Below are 24,176 nucleotides of genomic sequence, written 5' to 3' on the forward strand. Positions count from 1 at the left end.
GGAGAGTCACAAATGAGATTGTATAACCTCTGAATATGATCTGTAGCACCCGACGACATGGACTCCCATGCCGTCAGGTGCAACAAAAGGCAACCTCTGACTGCCTCCAGAGCAGAGCAGTCGGGCAAACCCCTTAGGGCTGCTGTGTGGGCCTGTCCGAGAATGGTTCTCGAGATCCAAAATTCCTTGGACTCCCTCTGCCCCAGGTCTGGTGTCTGTCTTGATCCCCTCTGCATCTAGGGGAAGAAGAGTCCTGAGCGTCCCGGGAATACTGAGACTTCTGGAACCACATCTTCTTCTGCCCTCAATGATTCCAAGAAAAGGATCTTTGAGGGTTCGAGAAGCGGATACAGCAGACAGTGTCTTCCCTTCCTTCTCGCTCTGGACCAATGTATCACGGACAGTCTTACCAAAAAGGAAGGAGTCATCATAAGGGGTATTCGCAAAAGACGCCTTAAAGGGCTCCGAAAACTGACACAATCTAAGCCAGGCATGACACCTCATGGCAACGCTGGACCCAGCAGCCCTAGCCGCTCCCTCAGTGGTGTGCGAGAGGAGGCAAATGGACGTATATGAAACCGCTTTCAGGGTGGCCATCCTCTCGGAGAAAGTATTTTTGTCCTCCTGCGATGCAGACCCTAGCAGCAACTCAGCTAGTTCCTTAACCAGGTTGCACTGCAGCCGAATAACATGGACCAAGTAGTTCAGCGCAAATGCAAGCGCGGCAAACGAGATTTGAGGGAAGGAAGGTGGAGTGTTATGGGTAGAGGGAGGAGCTTGCAGCTCAGAGCAGATGCTTGTGAAATTGCCGGCTCGAATCAGTGTCGGATCCGTAACCCACAGGTTGAAGACCAAATGAAGTAAACTACTTCAGATTCTAGCTTAAACCCACTATTGCTGACAATGAGCTATTACCCCCGGACTACAACATACACAGATTAGACTGTACTGCTAAGAAGGGAGGTGGGACAGCAGTTCTTTACAAAAAAACACTATGTCAACATGGATCCCATACAAGTGCCCCTACTTAACGCAGAAATCCTCATTACCAAATTACAAATTAACAACTGCAAATGCATAAATATTGTCTGTGTCTACTTTCCACCAGGTAATAATATAAGTACTCTAGAATGTATCCTCCACTGGCTATCCACTACCTACCCCAAGAAATAATTGTTCTTGGTGACTTCAACACAGACTGGCACACCTGCTCAGCTAAATCCCCAGTCACCCATATAAATCTGTTTGGGTTCACGCAAATAACCTCCCCTACTAGGATCAGCAAACCCTTCAACAGGGAAAGTATCCTAGATTGGATACTTATCAATAACCATCCCAACTTGTATACAGCCGGGACTCTCCCCAATGACTTAAGTGATCACTCACTAACTTACATTATTAAGCATAAGGCAGAGACCCCCCCACCAGATAACTTACAAAACAATCAGAACTAATAAGAACTTCATAGGTAGGTACTAGGCTATCTGCCTGAAGGCATTTATAAGCCTAGCCAGAATGTGTTGGCTTTCGCCGCCCCCTTTGATTAGTTCCCTGTGCGTTTGTGCAGCAGAGCCACTGAAGTGATCCCCGGGGTAAACTTTCTATTTCCCATCCACTCATCAAGGTTTCTTTTGAAGAGTGTTAGCGAGGAGCTCTGCCTAATGTAGATTGGGATCTTGTTCCAAAGCATGGGAAGTCTCTGGGACAAGAATCTATCCCTCCAGCACGTCCTATTTATTGTTGTGGTGAGGTTTAGATTCCTAGAACATGTGGCTCGAAGGGATAAGGTTTTCTTTAGGTGGAGCATGTCCATCAATTCTGGGTTGGACATGGCCTTGTAAGTCAGGCAGAGATCACCTATGAGTAGGCGGTATGCAACAGAGTACAGCTGGAGTTTCTTCAGTCGAGCTGCATAGGGCATCTGTTTGAGGCCAGTGATCCTCTTGGTGAGGTACTTCTGTGGTCTTTCCAGCTGTTGCAGGTATTTTGTAAAGTACATCCCAAATGGGGCGTTGTACTCTATGATGGGCCTGATGAGTGATGAGTAGAGGGGAACAATGACCTCTTTTGATCTGGATGCGAACCCTTTTGTGATTAGGTGGGCCCGTAGAAGGACTTTCTAACCACTTTGGCAATGTGATTATCAAAGGTGAGATCACTATCTACTTGGGTCCCCAGATCCCTTATTACGTCTTCCATATTTAGGGGACTACCACCTATGTGGTAGTTTGTGGGTACTTTGTTTTTTCCACAGGGGATGACTATGCACTTTTTGGCATTTAGCTTGAGGCCATGATTTTGACACCAGGTATCTGTCTCAGTGAGACCCTTTTGGGGGATGTCTGTGTTAGCCGGAGAGTCAATTGCAGCCCTTAGTTTGCAGTCGTCTGCGAACTTGGTCAGCCATAGTCCTCCTGTGCTTGCCTGTACCTCTGAGTATATGCCGAACAGGAGGGGGTCCTAGGACTGAGCCCTGGGGAACGCCACGTGTAACTGTGTGACACCTGTTCAATCCTATTAATTTCCAAAACGAACTTAAGTTGGTCAACAGGTCAATCCTAAAAAAAATCTATCACTAGTCGAGGCAGTAGCCTACTATAATGCTAAATTCCTGACCATTCTTGACTCTCATGCTCTTGCAAGTACTATAAAAACCAAATCAAATACTGCACCATGGCTTTCAAAGGAAACCAAATTAAAAATCAAACTTAGGAATAAAGCCTGGTCAACTGGGATACAACTAAAGCCCCTCTCGATCAATTAAGGTATCGTCAGCTTAGGAATGAAACAAAAAATCCATTTTGTTAGACAAAAAAAGCTACTACCAGAACCTCCAACATAAGCATCAAAATAATCCACAAAAGTTCTGGGCAGGTATAAACCGACTTCTTCACCCAGGACAAACTACTACTCCAATACCATCAAACTCCACCCATAAATCTCCAGAGAATATTGCTAGTGCCTTAAATAACTTCTTCACTTAAACAATTCAGTCCCTAGCTAACCGACTTACTCCCACTCACTCTAACTCAACCACTAACACACCCACCTCTCATCCCCCCTTTCACTTCCAACCTGTCTTCACCACTTTTATCCAATCCCTAATCAAAAAATTAAAACCAACCATCCTTTCTGCTGACCTCCTTTCCTGCAGAGTACCTACATTCCCCATTTCTATCCTAATCGAGATAACCTTAATGGATTGCACTATCCCCTCAGTCTGGAAAATATCCTATGTGATCCCACTCCACAAAGGTGATAGACCCATTGCCATTCTTTCACTACTTGCCAAAATAATAGAGAAGTGTTACTTAATTCAGAACAGTCTCCTGGCCAACTCTCAACATGGCTTTAGGCCACACCATAGCACCACCTCCACCCTCCTTTCCTTTACCAATGCCATAAACCAAAACAGGAATAACAATAAGCTACCCTCAGCCCTCTTTTTAGATCTGTCAAAGGCCTTTGACATGGTTCATGGTTCATAGGTTCATACTAGGCTATCTGCCCTGGGGCAATTATAAGCCTAGCCCGATTCTGTATGGCTTACGCCACCCCTTGATTTGAGTATACTGTGCCCTTTTTAAGGTTTAGTTTACTGTGCCTCTGTCTAATAATGACACGGGAGTAATCCCTGGGACAAACCTACGATCCCCCATCCACTTATCGAGATTCTTCTTGAAGAGATTCAGTGAAGTGCTCTGCCTCACATGAACTGGAATTCTATTCCAGAGTGAAGGGAGCCTCTGGGTTATGAACCTGTCCCTCCAGCAAGTTCTATTTATTTCTGTGCTGAGGTTCAAGTCACTCGAGCGTGTGGCTCTAAGGGATTTAGATTTACTGAGGTGGAGCATGTCCATTAATTCTGGATTTGACATAGCTTTGTATGTCAGGCATAGATCGCCTCGAAGTAGGCGGTATGCAACTGAGTAGAGCTGGAGTTTTTTTAACCGAGCAGTATATGGCATCTGTTTGAGACCTTTGATCCTCTTGGTGAGATACTTTTGGGGTCTTTCTAATTGCTGCAGGTGTCGGGTAAGGTACATCCCAAAAGGGGCATTGTATTCTATGATGGGCCTGATGAGGGATGAATAAAGGGGCACGATTACCTCTCTTGATCTAGATGTGAAATCCTTCGTGATGAGGTGGGCTATGTAGAAGGTCTTTCTAACCACTTTGGCAATGTGGTTTTCAAAGGAGAGATTGCTATCAACTTGGGTCCCCAGGTCCCTAATAACTTTCTCTGTACTTAATGGGTTTCTGCCTATGTGGTAATTTGTGGGCACATTGTTTTTGCCAAAGGGTATGACTATACATTTTTTGGTATTTAGCTTTAAACCATGGCACTGGCACCTGTTATCTGTCTCTGTGAGACCTTTTTGAAGGATGTTTGTGTCAGCTGGAGAGTTGATTATGGCGCCCAGTTTACAGTCGTCTGCGAACTTGGTGAGCCATAGTCCTCCCACGTTTGCCTGTACCTCGGAAAAGTATATACCGAACAAGAGTGGTCCCAGGACAGAACCCTATGGGATGCCACTTGTGACTGGTTTCGAGTCTGACGTAGCTCCAGCAACTCTCACTCTGTGGGTTCTGTCTTTGAGCCAGTTTGCGACCCATCTTGTGACATAGGGGTTTATATTTAAGCTGGATAGCTTATCTATGATGCCCGAGTGGGGTATTGTGTCAAATGCCTTTGCAAGGTCCAGATAGGCTGTGTGGACTACCTTCCCTTCATCTATGGCTTTGGTGACTGTTTCAAAGAAGTCAACCAGGTTCAAAAGGCAGGATCTGCCCTTGACAAAGCCGAACTGGGTAGGATCTAGTGTCTGTAGGTCCCCAATGTCTACAAATTACTCATCCACTCCCTAAAATCCATTTCCTTGGATAACCATGCTATTCAGTGGTTCCAATCCTAGCTGACTGGCAGACAACAGGCTGTATTATGGCAGGGCAAACAGTCCACCCAGCTACCTCTCACCCTTGGTGTCCCTCACAGCTCAATTTTAAGTCATTTACTCTTTTCTGTCTTCATCAACAACCTTCACTCTGCCATCCCTGAAGCAATCTGCATCCAATATGCAGATGATTCCACCTTGATCTGCTCTGCCTCCTCCCCTTCAGAGCTGCAAACCTTAACCCAGAACACTTTTAATACAGTTGAAAAGTGGCTCGCTAGTCATCTTCTGCTGCTGAATCCCAACAAAACTAAGCTGCTCCTCTTTACCCCCACTCACAGAGCCACCCCTTTTTCTTTCTCTATAACATCCAACAATGGTACCTCTATCTCTCCCGATGACCATACCAAGCTTTTAGGGGTAATAGTGGATAATAATCTCATATTTGATCTCCATGTCAAAAAACATAAAAACCATTAATAAGAAGCTTGGCTCATTATATAGAACCAAACTTTTTCTAACCAAACAGCTAGGACCATAATCGCCTGCTCTCAACTACTTTCTACCCTTCTATATGCTTCCCCTGTACTCTCCAAGCTGAACAAAACTGAACTCAACAAGCTCAGTCACTGCTATAACCATAGTGCCAGATTCGCCACTGGTTCAACATATAGGACACATCACTGTCAAAACCTCAATCTTCTTGGGTGGCTAGAACTACCCAGATTACTACTACTCATCATCATCTTCTTTCGGCTGTTCCCGTTAGGGGTCACCACAGCAGATCATCTGTTTCCATTTCTTCCTGTCCTCTGCATCTTGCTCTGTCACACCAACCACCTGCATGTCCTCTCTCACCACATCCATAAACCTTATCTTAGGTCTTTCTCTTTTCCTGTTACCTGGTAGCTTCATCCTTAGCATCTTTTTCCCAATATACTCAGCATCCCTCCTCAGCACATGTCCAAACCAACGTAATCGTGCCTCTCTGGCTTTGTCTCCAACCTGGGCTGACCCTCTAATATACTTATTCCTAATCCTGTCCACCCTCGTCACACCCAGTGCAAATCTTAACATCTTTAATTCTGCCACATCCAGCTCAAACTCCTGCCTTTTTGTCAATGCCACTGTCTCCAACCCATATAACATAGCTGGTCTCACTACCCTCTTGTAGACCTTCCCTTTCACTCTTACAGGTACTCGTCTGTCACAAATCACTCCCGACACTCTTCTCCACCCACTCCATCCTGCCTGTACTCTCTTCTTCACCTCTCTTTCACACTCACTGTTACTCTGAACTATTGACCCCAAGTATTTAAACTCATCCACCTTCGCCACCTCTACTCCTTACATCCTCACCATTCCTCTATCCTCCCTCTCATTCACACACACATATTCTTAGTCCTGCTGACCTTCATTCCTCTTCTCTCTACAGCATATCTCCATCTCTCCAGGGTCTCCTCCACCTGTTCCCTACTCTCACTACAGATCACAATGTCATCTGCAAACATCATAGTCCACGGGGACTCCTGTCTGATCTTGTCTATCAACCTGTCCATCACCATCGCAAATAAGAAAGGGCTCAGAGCTGATCCTTGATGTAACACCACCTCCACCATAAACGCATCCGTCACTCCCACCGCAGACCTCACCGCTGTCACACTACCCTCGTACATATCTTGTACCACTCTTACATACTTTTCTGACACTTCTGACTTCCTCATACAATACCACAACTCCTCTCTAGGCACCCTGTCATATGCTTTCTCTAAGTCTAGAAAAACACAATGCAACTCCTTCTGACATTCTCTGTACTACTTCATCAACACTCTCAGAGCAAAGATTGCATCTGTAGTGCTCTTTCCTGGCATGAAACCATACTGCTGATCACTAATCATCATGTCCCTTCTTAACCTTGCTTCCACTACTCTTTCCCATAACTTCATGCTGTGACTGATCAATTTTATCCCTCTGTAGTTACTACAGCTCTGCACATCACCCTTACAGTAACTCAAGGCTACTACACTCATCCAATAAATTGTTAGTCCAAACCTATAACGTTACTAAATCAGCTGGTGACTCCCTGTTTGCCAACTTCATTGGCAAAACCTGAAAAATCACTTTCTTCCACACTTACCCTTGAACCCTCTCTAAGTCTCTTCAAAAAAGGCCTCAAACAGTATCTTAATATACACTGGCTTTGCCCCTGTACCAACCAGGATTAATTTCCAAATATACTATCTTACTTATATAGTACTGTATGCACATCTTACTCAAAACAGTTTGCTGCATCCTGCTGTTTTTTTGTACATTATAGCACAAAGTGTATCTTAGGTGACTGTATAGTACCTACAGTATTGTATGCATTTCCTGCTCAAAACAATTTGTTGTAATCCTGCTAGTTTTGTATAATGTGACACACAGTGGCTAATGTAAGACCCTCCTAGAGGGCTACACTGTAACTACTTTGATAATTATGCTTGACTCTTATATGTGATGTTCTGTGTAACTGGAGCTTTTCTCCCTGGGCCTCCGCTGAAAATGGACATATATCCAGTCGGACTATCCCAGTCAACAAATGTATAATAAATAAATAAAAAAATGTTTATATTTTTGGTATTAATCATAATATTTAAAACAGTAATGGATAGGAATCATTTAAATAAACAAATCCTACTCCTGATGCTCCCTATAGCTTATACTACTGGATGTCTAGAATATTTTACTGTAGATAAAATAACTAATCTTGAACAAAATAATCAAAAATTTGATTTCAATTTTTAGGTGGAAAGACTTTTTAGCTAGATATAATACAAATAAAAATAGTTGCAAGATATACAATCTTTTAGAGAATTTATAAGCAAAAATCTGCAAATGTCATTAGGTATGAGCACTAAATCTATGCCCAAATTATTAGAAATTTTCTTTCAAATTAACAATGATACGCATAAAAATAAATCATAAAGCTCTGAAATAGTAGGCTTTGATCTGTCTTCACTGGGTTTATTCTACAAAAATAAATAAGAAAACATTCTCAGAAAATTATAAAAGGATGTACCTAAAATATGCAGGAAATTCCACATCACCTACTTATTGGCAAATATTTACATGGAAGTTTCTACACAGAAGGTTTTTTTTAACACCACACAAAATAGCCCTTTAAAAAAAAATTCAAGACATAGGAGATGTGATCATTTAAATGCTGACTGGGAACACATGATTTTAAAATGTCAAATGATTGCTCCGTTCTGGGAAAAGTTTGATAAATTTGCTAAACCATTATGGTCAGACAATTGTAAGGTTACAAAATTCATTGATTTTATTTAATGTTTCAATTCCAGATTATATTCCCGTTTCTCAAGTGCCTTTCCTATGGTCTATCTTGGCTATTGTCAGAAAAGTTATCACATTTAATTGGAAAAACAAAAACATCCTCTCTTATTCAGAATTCCTCTATCAAAGAATGTATGTAATAAAGAACTGCAAACTTTATACAACAGAACTGCAAATATTACTCATCAGAAATTATCTTGGCTAAAGCTTAAAGATCATTTAGAAAAGTAAGTGCTAATGTTGATGATTAAGGATAATATTTGTTATGGACATTGTGTATAGTTTTGTTAATTTATCTGTTAAGTTGAATTTTGTTAATATTGCTCATGTCTGTGAAAATCCAATAAAAAATAAAAATAAAATAAAAATTCCTTTTCCTTTTTTCAACGTTGCAGTTGCTCCTCTTCTTGCTCTGTGAAATTTCCCATATTCTCTTTAATGTTTGTTAGCTCCTCTAAATAATTCCTATACTCATTAAACATATATTTCTTTTATTTCTGCCTTATTTTTAAACTCTATTTTCTTTGTAACTCACTCACTCTCTACCTTATCCCTTCTGAAGAAATTTCTATCTTCCCCAATAACGCTCATGTAATTTCCACTAACAATTCCTAAAATTCTTCTCTTTTTAACAGGTAAGTAAGGTAAGTGCCAGTGCCTAATTTTTACTTCATTAACCTTTATTTTTATGTTAGTTTTTATTAGTGCATGATCTGAAATAGTCATTGTATGTCCATTGAAGCTTTAAATTAAATGGACGTGTTCCTGTGAAATATAATTTCTGTCTAGTCTAGCCCTATTATTTACCTTGGGAAAATTTCGTAAATTCTCTCAAGAGTTCCTACTACTGAATTTACATTTTCCATAACAAATATTTTCAAACATTTCTTCAGAAATCTACTCTCTTTTGTTAAACTTTTCCTTCTAGGTTCCCCTGATACCTCTTCACTATTGCAAATCATGTTCTAGTCCCCACCTATAAATAACATTTCCTGCTGAAAGCAGATTTCTTCTTAATTTTCTCAAGCTAAATAATAGCATTTTTTGGTGGAATATAAATACATGCCAGCATAATCCTCCTCCATTGCTGATAGCTCCTTACTAGCACAAATCTACCATTATTGTATTTTCCTCTTCTTTCACTGTGTAGCTGAAACACTTAATGTCCTTAAGGGTTCGTTTGAATACATCCTGTGGGTTTCCACTACAGAAGGCTTAAAGTGTCACACAGTAAAAAGTTTAGTTTGGTTGGGTTTTTCTTGCAATGAATGGTTTAACTGTGTGACCTTTGTACCCTTTCATTTCTATGACTACTGGAGACCCTCTAGCAAACAGTATTTTTACTCTCCTATCCTCTTCCTTTGAACATGACATTCAGATGAATATCTAATCTAAAATCCTTTCTTTGTCAAATTCACATTTTCATTTCTATCTAAATGTGCATCCTTTAACATTGCTATTTGCACCCTATATTTCTTAATATAATAAAATACTATTTCATTTTATCTACACCCGAAAGGCTATTTACACTGGAAAATAATATGGACAGAGTAGCCATTACAATGGAAAGGTATTGCTTCCAATATTACAAGACAGTCCTTTTGAATGTGTATTTCCAACTTTTGTCTTACATTCTCACATAGTTTTGGCAGGCTGATCTTTTCTACGTTTTTTTCCTCATCTCCATTTGAACCTATCTCTCATTTTTCAAGACTTTTTGCTTTAATAAAAAAACTAAATACATTTTCAGAACTCCTTACCTCCTATTAACTTAGAACAACTACACAAACCTATGTACACATTAAACAAATGAAGTTTAACCCTCCAGATAGAAGCAATGGACCCAAATAAATGACTGTACCCACAGGCATTACATAATTTGAAATTAAGGTTACCCATGATAAAGCACATGTTACTGCCTGTGTTCCCATTTTCACTGACAGCTGTCTGAACTTTTCTCATCTCTATTCCCTTCCCAGATTAAAAAAAAACAGCTTGCATGCATTTAAAAACCATTAACATTTAGCTCTAAGAAATAAAGTGCACTGGCTACCTTTATATAAAACGAAATTGTGCACTGTTATATTAAATGCATTAAAACATTAAGGCTGCCAGGGAGGCTACTTTTATTCACTTTCCCCAGTTTCAGACGATCTTTCAATGAACTTGTTGCCACTGTACCTTTAAATTTTACATTTCTCTAAGCAGAGAGTACTCAGAATTCTCAAGATTAATTGCTTGCACCTATAGACAGCTAATCCCCAAGTAAAAGTAGTCAGCAATTAGAAAAAACAAAACCAGCTAACAAGTTTGCAGATGCTTAAAGGAAACTTTGAAAATTTCACTTAGAATACAATGTATAGACTTCTCCTGGCTAAATGTCTTCAGCTACAAACTTCGTCTCTCTAACAGAGAGCATTTACTAACAGAAACTTTGCAATTTTTTCATGCCTTTTCTCATCTTGTCTTATGTTTTCAAGTCTAGTCTTCTTCAAAATAAAACTATCCATACCACAAAACACGGACATCAATCCAAGCATCCACCCTTGTGAAAACAAGAGACATTACTACCTTAATTCTACAGACAATTTAATGAGTACACTTTTACACCCCACTTTCCAACGTAGCCCCATGATCAAACTATATTCATGTTTGCTTTTGTTCAGCCTTCCTTATCTTGTTTCAGTGTAAACTCTATACATTGTACAGTTAAGAAAAACTACGTATTTACCTTAATATATTTAATATATACAGCAGCCACTGAAAAGGCACCCTCACAATTAAAATTCCCCTGCCTGCACACTATACAAAACCATTTTATAACATGCAATCTACATCATGAAATATTTATGCAAATGATGAAAAGAAGAAAAATTGCTTTACTTACTCTTCTTTTTAGTGTCCTAAACATTAATGACAAAGTGCTTTACAATCCACGCACATTTTTAACAGTCGACCAGAATTCCAGTCTTTCTCATACTCAGCCTGGTGAGTAGGACATCTGCATATCTCACAATGGAGTCTCATATGGAGAAAATATTGGGTTGCTTGCATTATGAATTTAGAAGCTGAGACATTGTGAAGTGTGGCTGTGAGTATCTGTGTTGTTTTGGTAGAGTGCTTCTGAAGTTGCTGAGAATATCTGTTGTAAGTGCAATGTCTGTGAAGCCTTTGGGGTTTAGGAAGATTGCATATAACAGTCTAAGCATACCTGGGTCTGTGTGTCTGGTGAATTATATGCATGGCAGGTACAGTCTATGTGTTTTTGACAATCACTTTGGTATTATAAATGCCTGTATGTGAGAGCCTTGCCTCCAGTGACACTGCGCAAATACACTATTTACATAACATATCGGTTTCAGGATTATATGGTTGTCTGTAAATATGAGAATTGCTACACTGCCTCATGACACCTGTATCCATCAAACTGGCTGTAGAGATACCAGGAAAGTGCTTATCTATAGTTACAGATCCTTATTATCTGATCTACAAAGGGATGGTACAAGAGGGGTATACAGCTGGCTAGCCTTGGTGCTGTAAGAATGCAGACTACAATCAAGACTATGACCAAAACTGTAGGACAGTACATCCTAATGTGCAAACTTGTTCTCTGTGCAACCAAGCATTGAGGAAATTACAGAAGTAGTTTTATAGGGAAAATTGTATCTCTATGCACATGGATCTATACAAGGAACGTCTAACAGCCACTACATGGTGAGCAGTGATTTTTGTTTAACACAATGAGTTTATACCGGCACAAAAAGTCAACAAACAGACTAGCCCTCTGGCCAATCAAAAAAATACTCACTGTGAGTTATCAAACTACCTAGTAACGGAAATCAAAATCTTAATCTAAAACAACAGTATGACGGAGATCAAAGTTTAAAAGACAGAGCAAACCCTACAGTAAAATGATCAACAAACTTGGAATTCACAGTGCAGAAGTACAGAACCATAAATTTTTGTACAGTGTAAATCAGCAGTACTTTAAATTTTTCAAACTGCAAAAATACAAAAAAAAAATAAAAAAATAAAGAAGAAATACAGTAGCAGCCCTCAATAAAATGGACAAGTACAAATTGGAAATGCAGAATACTTATATAGCCTGGGCAACTTTGGATTGAGGCTGAAATGCTCAAATCACAGTAGTGTGGTATGCCATATGCATGGTCCACCATTTACTCCTATACCCACAATTGCACAAACTGTGAAAGATCTAATATTTTTCTTCCAGGAAAGATAAACTAGGATTTGACACTTAATCATTCCATTCCATATTGTGGGCTTTAGCTCTAAAATTGTTTCTAAAATCAACATACACAGCATCACAGATGTAAATCCAGCCAGTGGTCTGATGGTGATTTTTTTAAGCTAACAGTATAGTTATGCACTGAAATCTTTTCCTACTTATCCATGAAGACTGCTTTATCTTAAGCTAATAATACTATTCTATGTTTATAGAATTATAAGCATTCAGTCATGCTGTACCAGCACTGAATAAACCACCTAACTAAAAACAAAACAATAGGATGAACATTTTTCAGAAGAGGAACGTAGCATGCAAAACAGAAGAAGGAAGTAATCCACAGTGTAGCTGCATAAAATGGAGATAAAGACTAATGACAGAGAGCAAAGGTTTAATAAGTATAGGGTAATGCATGAAAAGTGTTCATGACTAATTGTGAAATATGAAACAGTAAAAACTGACTAGATGATTATACATCTGAGTATACTTACTCTTTAGCTGCTTTACTCTCTTGACTCCAGTTCTTCAAACACAAAGAGAAGTCTACAACACCAACCTGAAAAATCAAAATCCAGATCTTGAGATGAGCCTGCCCTGACCATTTTCAGATAATGCCCAAAACACTCAAGCAAAAGAAACAACATTAAATTAAATACATTTATTATGTGAGAGTATCCATACATTAAATCAAACTGTAGCATTCGTCTGTGAAGAGGATTTTTTTCATTTGATCTCAGGTTGTGTCAACCTACCATTTAGGTTTAAATTCACTAAAGAAATTATTAACATAGTTTAAGCACTTGTCTAGGAAATTATGTCCTTAATATTGACCATTTCTATCTAGCCATCATCCCCGTTTTAAAAAAAATAAATTCTTTCAAAATATTCACACAATTTTAATGTAATTTTTATGTACTTAGACTGGGACATGAACATATACAAAGGCCTCAAGTGCTCTTTCAGATTAAGACAATGGAGTACTTGCATTTGAATACAAATTAAAATATTTAATTTTAACATTTTATATCACAGTAATTAAAAAAAGATGAAATTTCACTTTCTCTAAGAAATACATTGTTTCTGACAATCTTTAAATGTTATCCTGAAGAAAACTGATGGCCATAGTTTTGTTTTAATCTGAATATTTAAATTTCTAATGGCCATTCCAACATTAATCTGAAATAAGCAGTTCTGTAATGCTTTAAAAGCTTCTTACATTTTTATGAACAGTTCTTTGATGTTCAGGCATGTATTATATTCCACATGAGCTATGTCAAATGACATCTCAAATTTGCTGATATTAGTCTGTGTGCATATCAAAACTACTTCTATTAAAAGAAAATATAATGTTCTGAGAATTATACATTTTCATTTCTGATGTGTAATTGATGTTTAGTGAATCTATCAGCCTGAGCACATTACATTTGTTAGGTATGACCCATATGTCAGACACATAAGCAGCTTAACATTGCTTTGCAGGTCTACTGGTTGTTGCCAACAAAAAGAATATCAATGAAAATGTTTCAAATTCTCGAGAAAAAATCTCAAGAAACTTTTGTCATGCTATTCACCTACAGACTGCACTTATACTCTCACATTTTTTTCTGTCATTTCATGTATATCTGTGTAGTTACCTGCACATTTGTAGCGAGAAAAAATATTTTATGAAGAAATACATGACTGTCTTAATTCTGATGCAATACTGTCTGAGTACCGATATGCTCTAGATAGGTACATAAAACATGCTTAATGAATACCTCCTTAATAAAACAACTTGAGGAAAGACCAACTTAAAGAAAGTTTATCAAAAAGGACCTTATAAATATAAACACTCCACTAAGTTTATTTTTGCAGAAAAGTAAGCTCCATACCTGCACCCTCCCTTCCTCATTAACTCTCAGTTTGAGGATTTGTAAGTCAAGGAAGAGGCAAATAATGATTTTACCTGCATTCTGTGCATATACACTTTCTTCATAATTAAAGTACAACCGCAAACTGAAAACTGTTAATTAGCATGGGGTGTGAGGATCGCATGGGGACGTGCCCTGCAAAAACAACAGCATAATTGTTTTTATAGTTGTAGGTTTACTTTGGTTAAACTTTACATAACTTAATTTGTAAAAGCTGAGACTTTGAGTTTAGTTATTTGCATTTATTCACTGTGGTAAGCCAGTGTTCTAAAACAACAGATTTCAGTCACTGTTCAAGTGCAATGGTTAAAGCAGGCAATGCAGATACCAAAATCAGATATAATATAAATAAATAAAATATGCCTACTGTTACACTAATATGCATAAGATGAATAAGGATATACACAAAGTACAGTAGCCTTGTCGCTTCACAGTAAGACGCTGTCCGGTTCGATTTTCAGCTAGAGCATCTTGTGCGTTGAGACATGCGTGAATGGGCGTATCTTTGTTGAAGGTTGTGTGTCAGGCCTGGCAAGCCGGTACGTAAAAACCAACTGCCAATCATTAGCGGACTGGAGTTCCGCTGTGGCGACCCCTAACTGGGAAAAGCCGAAAGACACAAACAAACAGTTGTGTACACTTACCATAAATGTAGATGTTCGAATGTATTCACTGTTGCAGTCATCACATTTGGGTTATCCTGCCAGGGGTAGCCCTCAGTCGGCCAGAATACCAGAGGCTTAGTATTTCTGAGTCGGTTGCTGTCAATCCAGGACTGACGTCAGGTCATCAGTGGTATAAAATCAGACAGCTGACACCATTACATCAGTTTTTCTTGCCCCAACTGACAGGAACCCCCAAATAGGGAGTTAGGTTATGTTGGAAGAACACAGTCAGTAGAAAGTAAATTCCAAAAATTCCCTGTAAGGAGAGAGGAAGAGAGAGAGATAGCGAGACAAGGGGGATGGGGGGGGGCAGGACTGCAACAGTGAATACACTCGAACATCTACATTTATGGTAAGTGTACACAACTGTACTATGTTCTTCGTGTTTCACTGTTGCAGACATCACATTTGGGTTGATTCCCAAAGCTGAAGAAAAAGGTGAAGGCAGTCAAGAAGACTGGGGGCTGGCTAGGATGCCCTGAAAAACTGCGGTGGCAAAGCCTGCCCTGGATTTGGAGAAGATAGGCAAGTAGTAATGCTTGGTGAAGGTATGAACAGAAGTCCATGTTGTAGCCTCCAGGATGTCCCTGGTGGGGACCCCTCTGAGAAAAGCTGCAGTGGTGGAGGTTGCCCTGGTGGAATGTGTCCTTACCCCCTTTGGGGGTGGTTTGTAGCAGAAATGGATGCAGTGTGCTATCCATTTGGAGACTGTTTGTTTGGATATGGCCTTGCCCCTGCTGTGATGCTGACTAGCAATTGGTCAGTTTTTCTAAATGATTTAGTCCTATCCAGATAGAATCTGAGCTATCTGTGCGCATCTATAGAGTGCAGAATCCTTTCCCCCTTGTTTTGTGGGTTAGGTAAAAAGGTGGGCAAATTAATGGATTGGTTGAGAGCCACACTGGACACCACTTTAGGTATGAAGGATGGGTTAGACCTGAGGGAGACCCTGTCAGCATGGAAAATGATGAAGGGCTCTAGAGCCATGAGTGCTTGTAGCTCTGAAACTCTTCTAGCTGAAGTGATGGCCAGAAGCAAGGCTGTTTTCCAAGAGAGGAATTTTGACTCTGCTGAAGCTGCAGGTTCAAATGGCCGTAGGGTGAGTTTTTCCAACACAAAGTTAAGGTCCCAAGCTGGGATAGGAGCTCTTCTGGGTGGCCTTAAGTTGTTAGCCTATTTGATGAGAGGGTGTGAGAAGAGAGGGGGCTCTGTGCTTAATGAGCAGAGACGGCTGAGGCATGAATATTAATAGAAGAGAAGGACAGACCCCTGTGTAGTAGGTCTGCTAGGTAATCCAGGATGAGAGGTAGGGAGGGCTGTGCTATTTCAGCTCCCTTAGCCTGGATCCAGGTGCAAAACCTTTTCCACTTGTCAGCATAGAATTTTCTAGTGCTGGGGCGTCTGGCCTCATGTATAACATGTAGAACTTGTTTGCTTAGGCTGGCAGCTTAAGGAGGGGTCAGGGAATAAGCCAGGTTGCCAGGCTGAATGTCTGCAATTGGGGGAATGCATGAATTCTCCATTCTTCTGGGTCAGGAGTGTTGGGATCTGAGGCAGGTGCCATGGAGGAAGGGGTGACAGGCTGCACAGCAGTGGGTACCAGTGCTGGCGTGGCCAGTCTGGGGCAATCAGGATTGCCCTTGGTTTTTTCTCCCCCATTTTGAGCAATACCCTTGAAATGAGTGGTAGAGGGGGAAATGCACAGACAGAGAGGTTTACCCACTAGAAGGATAGAGCATCCACTTTCCAGGCCTTGCTGTGAGGTTCCCTGGTGCAGAATTTGCTGAGCTGATGATTGGAGTGGGAAGCAAAGAGGTCCACCTTTGGGGTGCCCCATTTCTGGGTTACAAGGGTGAAGGTTCTGTGGTCTAGCTGCCATTTGTGTGGGTCTAGCAGGTTTCTGCTTAAGTTGTCTGCCAGAGAGTTTAGGGAGCCTGGCAGGAATTGTGCTAGCAAGTGTAGTTGCATGGCTGAGGCAGTGTGTAAGAGGGTCATGGCGAGCCTGCAGAGAGGATAAGAGTGAGTCCCTCAGTGCTTGTTGATATACCACATCACTGTGGTATTGTCTGCTTTGATCAGTAGGGGCCCCGGGGAGAGTAGGGGTCTGAAAGCTGTCAGGGCGTGCTGAACAGCTAGCATCTCTTTTTGGTTGATGTGCAGATGTACTTGATTTGGGCTCCAGTGGCCCTGAATGCACCCGCCGTCCAGGTATGCACCACAGGCATGGTCTGATGCTTCTGTGGTGAGAGTCTGGCCAGCATGGAGTTGTGAGAAGGGAAATCCCTTGTTGTGGTTGCATGCTACTGCCCAACAAAGAAAATCTTTCCTTAGACAAGGTATCATTTGTATGTTAGTTTCCAGGTCTTGAGTGACACCAAAGGCATTTTAGGTACCACTGTAGTTTCCTCATATGAAGTCTGGCATACGGAATGCGTAGAATGCAGGAGACTATGAACCCTAGAGCTTGCAGGATTTTCCTTGTGGATAACTGGGTTTTGGTGGCTAGTTGCAAGAAGTAGCCTGTCAGATAAGCTTATTTTCCTGGAGTAAGGAATGCCATCTGAGATGCTGTGTCCAGGCTTGCTCCCAGGAATACAATTTTTTGTTTGGGGACTAGTTTTGATTTCTTTTCGTTACTAGTATACCCCAGGAAGGTCAGTAGGTCCTTTACAAAGGTCAGGTGCTTTAACAGCTTTTCCTGACTATCTGCCTGAATCAGGCAATCATCTAAGTAGGGGTAAATTTGAATATTTCTTTGTCTGCAAAAAGCAATGGCTGGAGCCAGGCATTTTGTGAAAACTCTGGGAGCAGTGGATAAGCCAAAGGGTAAGAGCAGAGAACTGAAAGTGCATAGATCCTGCCCTAAACCATAGATATTTCCTGCAAGATTCCCTGATTGGGATGTATAGATAGGCCTCTTTTAGGTCTAGGGTGGCTAACCAAGCATCCTTGGAAAGCATAGGATGAAGCTGCTGGAGGGTGAGCATTATGAATTTTGGTATCACCAGAAAGGTGTTTAGAATGGATAGATTGAGGATTGGGTGCCAGGTGCCCTCTTCTCTGGGTACCAGGAAGAGTCTGGAATAGAAACCTTGGCCTATCTGGTTTACAGGAACATGCTGTATTGCCCTCATGGAGAGCAGGGAAAGGATTTGCTTTTTGGCCTCTGCCCAATGGTTTGGAGGAAGATCTGGGAACCCTTTTGGGGTTGGCAGAGTGTGGAAATAAAATTTTTATCCCTGGGACACTATGTTGAGGACCCATCAGTCATTGGTAATAGAGGCCCTGTTGTTTTCATGGACGGAGAGTTTTTCTCCTAGGGGCACAAGCAGGTGGGCAGAGGTAAGGGGTGGAGGTATAAAGTCAATGTGAGTTCTTACCATATGGGGGTGGCTTAGCACTCCCTGTTTTTGAAGAGGAGGAACTCCATTGCTTAGATCTCTGCATTCCCTGGGGCTGCTGTCTGGGGGGGGGGTCTGCTTCCCCCTGGGTCTGGTCTGGCCTGAGCTGGCCTGGAGGGGGCCGGAAAGGACCAATGCTTGGAGGGGCAATGCCTACTGAACCTCGAAGGCTGGACCTGTAAAAAGTCTAACTGTCTGCATAGATTTAGCTTTTTCTTCAATCTTTTTTTAACTCATTAACCCCGAGTACCGACCTGTGGCACCTCTGTACTTAACACCAAGCGCGCTATGACATGATAGGAATTCCTTCATGTTCACCCAGAGTGCCTTCTTGCAGCACAAGTAAGTTTATAGCCCATAATTTCAAGCTAGTGTTAAAAAATAAGTTGAGAAAGTAACTGAAGGCTGTCAGTTACCTTCTCAACTTAGGATTTAGAGTGGAGTTACCTGATGGTCCTATTAGATTTTTTTGTTAAAATCGGCTTTGAATGCTCCCTGTCTTTTCTCCAGATTGCAGCAAAGCCAGCTCTGTCTGCATTTCTTCAATCAAGTGGTGGTACCAATTGGATTCTTACAATCTGAGCCACCGCTTGCATAACTGATGTGCTGTGGTCGTTTTTTTATTTTCTTTTTCATGATTGTCCTGCTGTTAAAACTTGTGCGGTAGTAGTGCACTGAGTTCCGGGATTGTATTTGCAGTAGGTCTAAGGGGTGGTATACTAAAATATAAAATGTCAGCCTGAGGTTACTGACAGCTTCTTCAACTGCCTTGAACTACTGAGCTTAGCAGACTATGCTTGAAAAAGTACAGTTTTGTACCTACCATAAATGTAGATGTCCGATAGGAATGCATCTGCAGTCCTTACAAATGGGTTGTCCTGTCGTCAGGCAGCCCTTCGGTCGGCCGGATTCCAAAGTCTGGGTCTGGCCTCGGCTGGTGTCGCACTTCACCCGACATCATAGCTGCAGTTCTTCGGGTATAAAGGCATCAGCCGACGCCATTTTCCTCAGTGTTTCTTGCCCCAGATGCCAGGTGCCCTCTTGGAAGGCTAAATTTGGATAAATGCCAATGTTTCCAAATAGTAGAGAGCAAACACAAAAAATAAGCATGTATGTACATATATACAAACAAATACACCATAATAGAACCCCCCCAGCTAGCTATAAGATGGGCAAATACCCTAGGAGTACCACAGAGGGGAAGGCGGGTGGGTAATCCTGACTGCAGATGCATTCCTATCGGACATCTACATTTATGGTAGGTACAAAACTGTACTATGTCCTTCAAGGATGCATCTGCAGTCCTTACAAATGGGTAGAATACCATAGCCAAACTAGGGGAGGAGGAAGAAGAGATTATGGTGTAGTTAGGATCTCTTGCAAAACAGCAGTGGCAAAACCTGCTCGAGATCTAGAGTATAAAGGTAAGTTATAATGCTTGGCAAATGTATGCATGGAGGTCCAAGTAGCAGCCTCTATAATGTCCTTAGTAGCCACTCCTCGTAAGAAAGCTGTGGTAGTGGCTGTAGCCCTTGTAGAGTGAGGCCTGATGTTCTCTGGAGTTTTCTTTCCATGGTAGGAGTAGCAAAATCTAATGCAATTTCCTATCCACTTAGAGATTGTCTGTTTTGAAATTGCTTTTCCTTCCCTTCCTGTTGCATATGCTACCAGTAGCTGGTCACTTTTTCTGTTGCCCTTGGTCCTGTCCAGGTAGTAGCGTAACTGTCTATGTACATCCAAGGTATGCAACAGTCTTTCTCCCCTGTTCTGTGGGTTGGGGAAGAATGTAGGTAGGTGGATAGCCTGATTTAAAGATACTCTGGATACCACCTTAGGCATAAATGTAGGATTTGTTCTCATGGACACTCTATCTTGATGGAAGATCAGGAAGGGTTGCACTGCCATTAATGCCTGTAGTTCAGATACCCTTCTTGCTGAAGTGATTGCCAGCAGGAAAGCAGTCTTCCATGATAAGTATTGTAATTCTGCTGTTGCTGCTGGTTCGAAAGGAGGAAGTGTCAATTTTTCTAGCACAAAGTTCCAAGTCCCATGCTGGCAATGGTGGTTTCCTAGGAGGTTTTACATTTTTGATTCCTCTCAGAAACTGCCTGAGCAGAGGATGCGAGAAGACAGGAGGATCCAAGCGGTATTCTGCAGAAATAGCTGATGCATGTATCTTGATGGAGGAATAGGACAGGCCTGTGTGGAAGAGCTCTGCCAAGTATTCCAGGATGTTGGCTATGTTTACCAGAGACACATCTTCTCCCTTTGCAGTACTCCAAATGAGATATCTTTTCCATTTTGCTGCATCATTTTTTCTTGTTGAGGGTCTGCGAGCCTCAAGGATAATGTCTTTAACCCTTTGTGATAAATTTGGGTTAATTGATCTTATGTAATGTTCCAGGCAGTCAGCTGCAGAGTTTTCAGGCTGGGATGCAGGATGTTGTAGTTGTTCTGTGTTAACAGCAATGGAACCAGGGGTAGTGTCCATATTTGTTCCCGAGACATGCTCCTTAGTAATGGGTACCAATGTTGCCTTGGCCAGTCTGGGGCTATCAGAATGATCCTTGGATGGTCCTCTTTGATCTTCAGTAGCACCTTGTGCATCAAAGGAAGTGGTGGGAATGCATATGCTGTCAGGCTTTTCCAACTGAAAGATAGGGAGTCCACCTTCCAAGCAAGTGGGTGGTACGTCCTTGTGCAGAATTTCTTTAGCTGGTGATTGCGTGGGGATGCAAATAAGTCTATTTCTGGGAGTCCCCATTTTCTTGTAATGGCTTTGAAGATGTCCGGATGCAGCATCCATTCGTGGGCATCCGTGGTAGTCCTGCTTAATATGTCTGCTAGAATGTTTTCTTTTCCCAGTACAAAAATTGCTTGTAACTGAATGTTGTAGCTCAGAGCCACATTCCATAGGTCCAGTGCCATCCGGCATAGAGGGTATGAATGTGTGCCTCCCTGTTTGTTGATGTACCACATAACTGTGGTGTTGTCTGTCCTTATCATCAACTGACCTTCTCGGAGAAATGGTCTGAATGTCTGGATTGCCAATTTTACTCCCAGCATTTCCTTTAGATTTATGTGTAGGTGTAGCTGGTCTTGAGTCCATAAGCCTTGTATGCACTTGTCCAGCATGTGGGCCCCCCAACCGAGGTCTGAGGCGTCCGTCGTGATGGTTTGGCTTGGTTGAATAGTGTAGAAGGGCAATCCTGTGTTTGTTTGACAGGCCTGAGCCCACCATAGGAACTCTTGCTTCAGGCAAGGGATTATTGGAATTTTGGTTTCTAGGCTGTGCTTGTGTTGAGACCAAAGATTCTTTAGGTACCACTGTAGCTTTCTCATATGCAGTCTGGCATGAGGGACCAGTATTATGCAGGATGCCATGAAGCCCAGGGCTTGCAGTACTTTTCTTGCTGTTAGATGGTTCTGCTTTGTTAATGCCAAGAAGTAGAGAGGTAGTTGCTCTTGCTTTTCTGCAGTTAGGAATGCCATTTGTTTTGAAGTGTCCAGCTCTGCACCCAAAAAGGTTATTCTTTGGGATGGTATCAGTCTTGACTTTTTTATATTGACTGTATATCCCAGGGCTTGCAGCAGATAAATGACTCTTTGTAAGTCTTCTGTTAGCTTGTTTTTGTTGTCCGCTTGTATCAGGCAGTCGTCCAGGTATGGATATATTTGGATTCCCTGAAGCCTGCAATGAGCAAGTACTGATGCCAGGCATTTCGTGAACACTCTGGGCGCAGTAGATAAGCCAAAGGGCAATGCTGAGAATTGATAATGCTCTGATCCTGCAAGAAATCTGAGGTATCTTCTGCAATTTGGTCGTATGGGGACGTGCAGGTATGCCTCCTTGAGATCTAGAGTTACCAGCCAAGACTCCTTGCCCAGCATGGGAAGAAGCTGCTGAAGGGTCAGCATTTTGAATTTTGGAACAATGAGGAATGTGTTTAAAGCGGACAGGTCGAGAATAGGCCTCCATTTGTTCTCTTTTCTTGGTACCAGGAAGAGTCTGGAGTAAAATCCCTTTCCTTGCTCCATAGATGGTACATTTTCCACAGCTCTCATCCTTAATAATTGAGATTATTTGTTTTAGAGCTTCTGTCTTTTGATTTGGCGGTAGGTTTGGCATTCCTCTCTTCCCTGGTAGAGTATGGAAGTGGAACCTGTAGCCTTGGTCTATTGTCTGCAAAATCCACTTGTCTCTTGTGATGTAATGCCAGTTTATTGAGAATAAGGCTAGCTTCCCGCCTAAGGGTGCTTCTAGTTGTTCCCTGGTAGGCGGTGCCAGAGCCAAATCACTGTGATTGTCCTGTTGCAGTGGTGGTGGCTGTGTCTGTGCCTCGCTGGTTGTTACCCTGCCACTGGCGTCCCCTGTAGGCACCCCTGGATTGGTTTCTGCCTCTTGATCGTCTATTCCTGCCTCTCTGTGCTTTAGAGGAGTCTGGAAAGGACCAATTTTTGGAGGGCCAATTCCTGCTAAACCTTGGAGGTTGGACCTGTAAGAAATCTTTCACTGTTTGTACAGATTTTGCCTTCTCCTCCATCTTCTTCAGTACCTGTTGTGCAGGAGAACCAAATAAATTGGCCTTGTCCATGGGAGCATCTAATAGTTTTGATTTGACATGGTCCGGTAAGGCCTGCTCTTTCAACCATGCATGCCTTCTGATAACTGTGCCAGTCATGGCTGATCTAAAGGAAGCCTCCAGTGCATCATAGCCGCATTTCAAAGAATGGTTACTAACTTGCTGAATGTTATGTACCATTTCCTGAACATACTTCTTATCAAAAGGTTCATCAGAGGACAGTTTTTTAGTTAACTGGTCAAGCATAAATTCCTAAAATTGGATCATATGAAATTGACAGTTCAAGGCCCTAGCTGACAGAGTAGCAGAAGTGTAAACTTTTTTACCCCATCTCTCCAAGGACCTGGATTCCCTTTCAGAGGGGAGGGGGTTTTTAGCAGAGGTAGTTGCTACAGCCTTAGGCCCCTGGGAGATAGTCTCGGGATCTGCAAAAGGAGCCTTGTATAAATGGTGATGTGTGTCCGGGACCCTGTAGTACCTATCGGGCTTAGCAGGGGCTGGAGGTAATGAATCAGGAGCAGTAGAAGCATCATTAAATGCATCATCTACAACAGAAAGAACTGGAGGTATAGCTAAGGGCCTATGTTGTGGTAAATGCAAAAAGGTTCTGAGCCTTTTCCTGGAGTCTGAAAAATCTTGGCCCTGCCACTGAAATTGTTCCCTCATAGCATGCAAGGTTTCCCCAAAGGAAAATTCCTCAGGTGGAGAGGCAGAAGGAATGGACTCTTCAGCATCAGAGTCTTCGTAAGGGGAATAAGTAGCCTCTGGAGGGTCTGTATTATCGGAATCATCAGAGGAATCTTCTGTGGACACTGGCTCAGGGGGCTCTGCTCTAGGCCTCTTCTCTAGAGGTGGATGAGAGGCCCTGTCTGGATGAGGTTGGGATCCCCGGATTAAAGAAATAAGATCCTCTGCTAAGGAAAGCATTTGGGAACTGGAGGTGGGCCTGTGAGAGGGGGTCTTAACAGGCACAGATTTTGTAGCTTTAGCCCTGGCAAAGGCCTTAACGGACATGGCTGCAGGAGGCCTAGCAGCTCCACGTGCAGGAGTTGAAATATCCAAGGGAATAGTGTCAGATAAATCCTGAGAAACCGCAACCGCAGGTTGGATTTCAGAAGCCGATTCCACCAGGTTTGAAGAGGC

At 41.8% G+C, this 24,176-nt stretch overlaps 1 protein-coding gene across 1 annotated transcript in view; it reads right to left on the bottom strand.

The window, feature by feature from the left end:
- Nucleotides 1–24,176, bottom strand: part of LOC122793328 (protein RUFY3-like) — a gene marked incomplete in the record, with an annotated part of 2,132,439 nt that overhangs the window by 1,703,721 nt on the left and 404,542 nt on the right. Inside the window, 1 exon segment of the mRNA XM_044061223.1 lies at nucleotides 12,966–13,030. Coding sequence (XP_043917158.1) covers nucleotides 12,966–13,030 — 65 coding nt within the window.

Source organism: Protopterus annectens, chromosome 2.part0 (genome assembly GCF_019279795.1).
Source record: "Protopterus annectens isolate FY-2018-M chromosome 2.part0, PAN1.0, whole genome shotgun sequence".
Taxonomy (NCBI): domain Eukaryota; kingdom Metazoa; phylum Chordata; order Ceratodontiformes; family Protopteridae; genus Protopterus; species Protopterus annectens.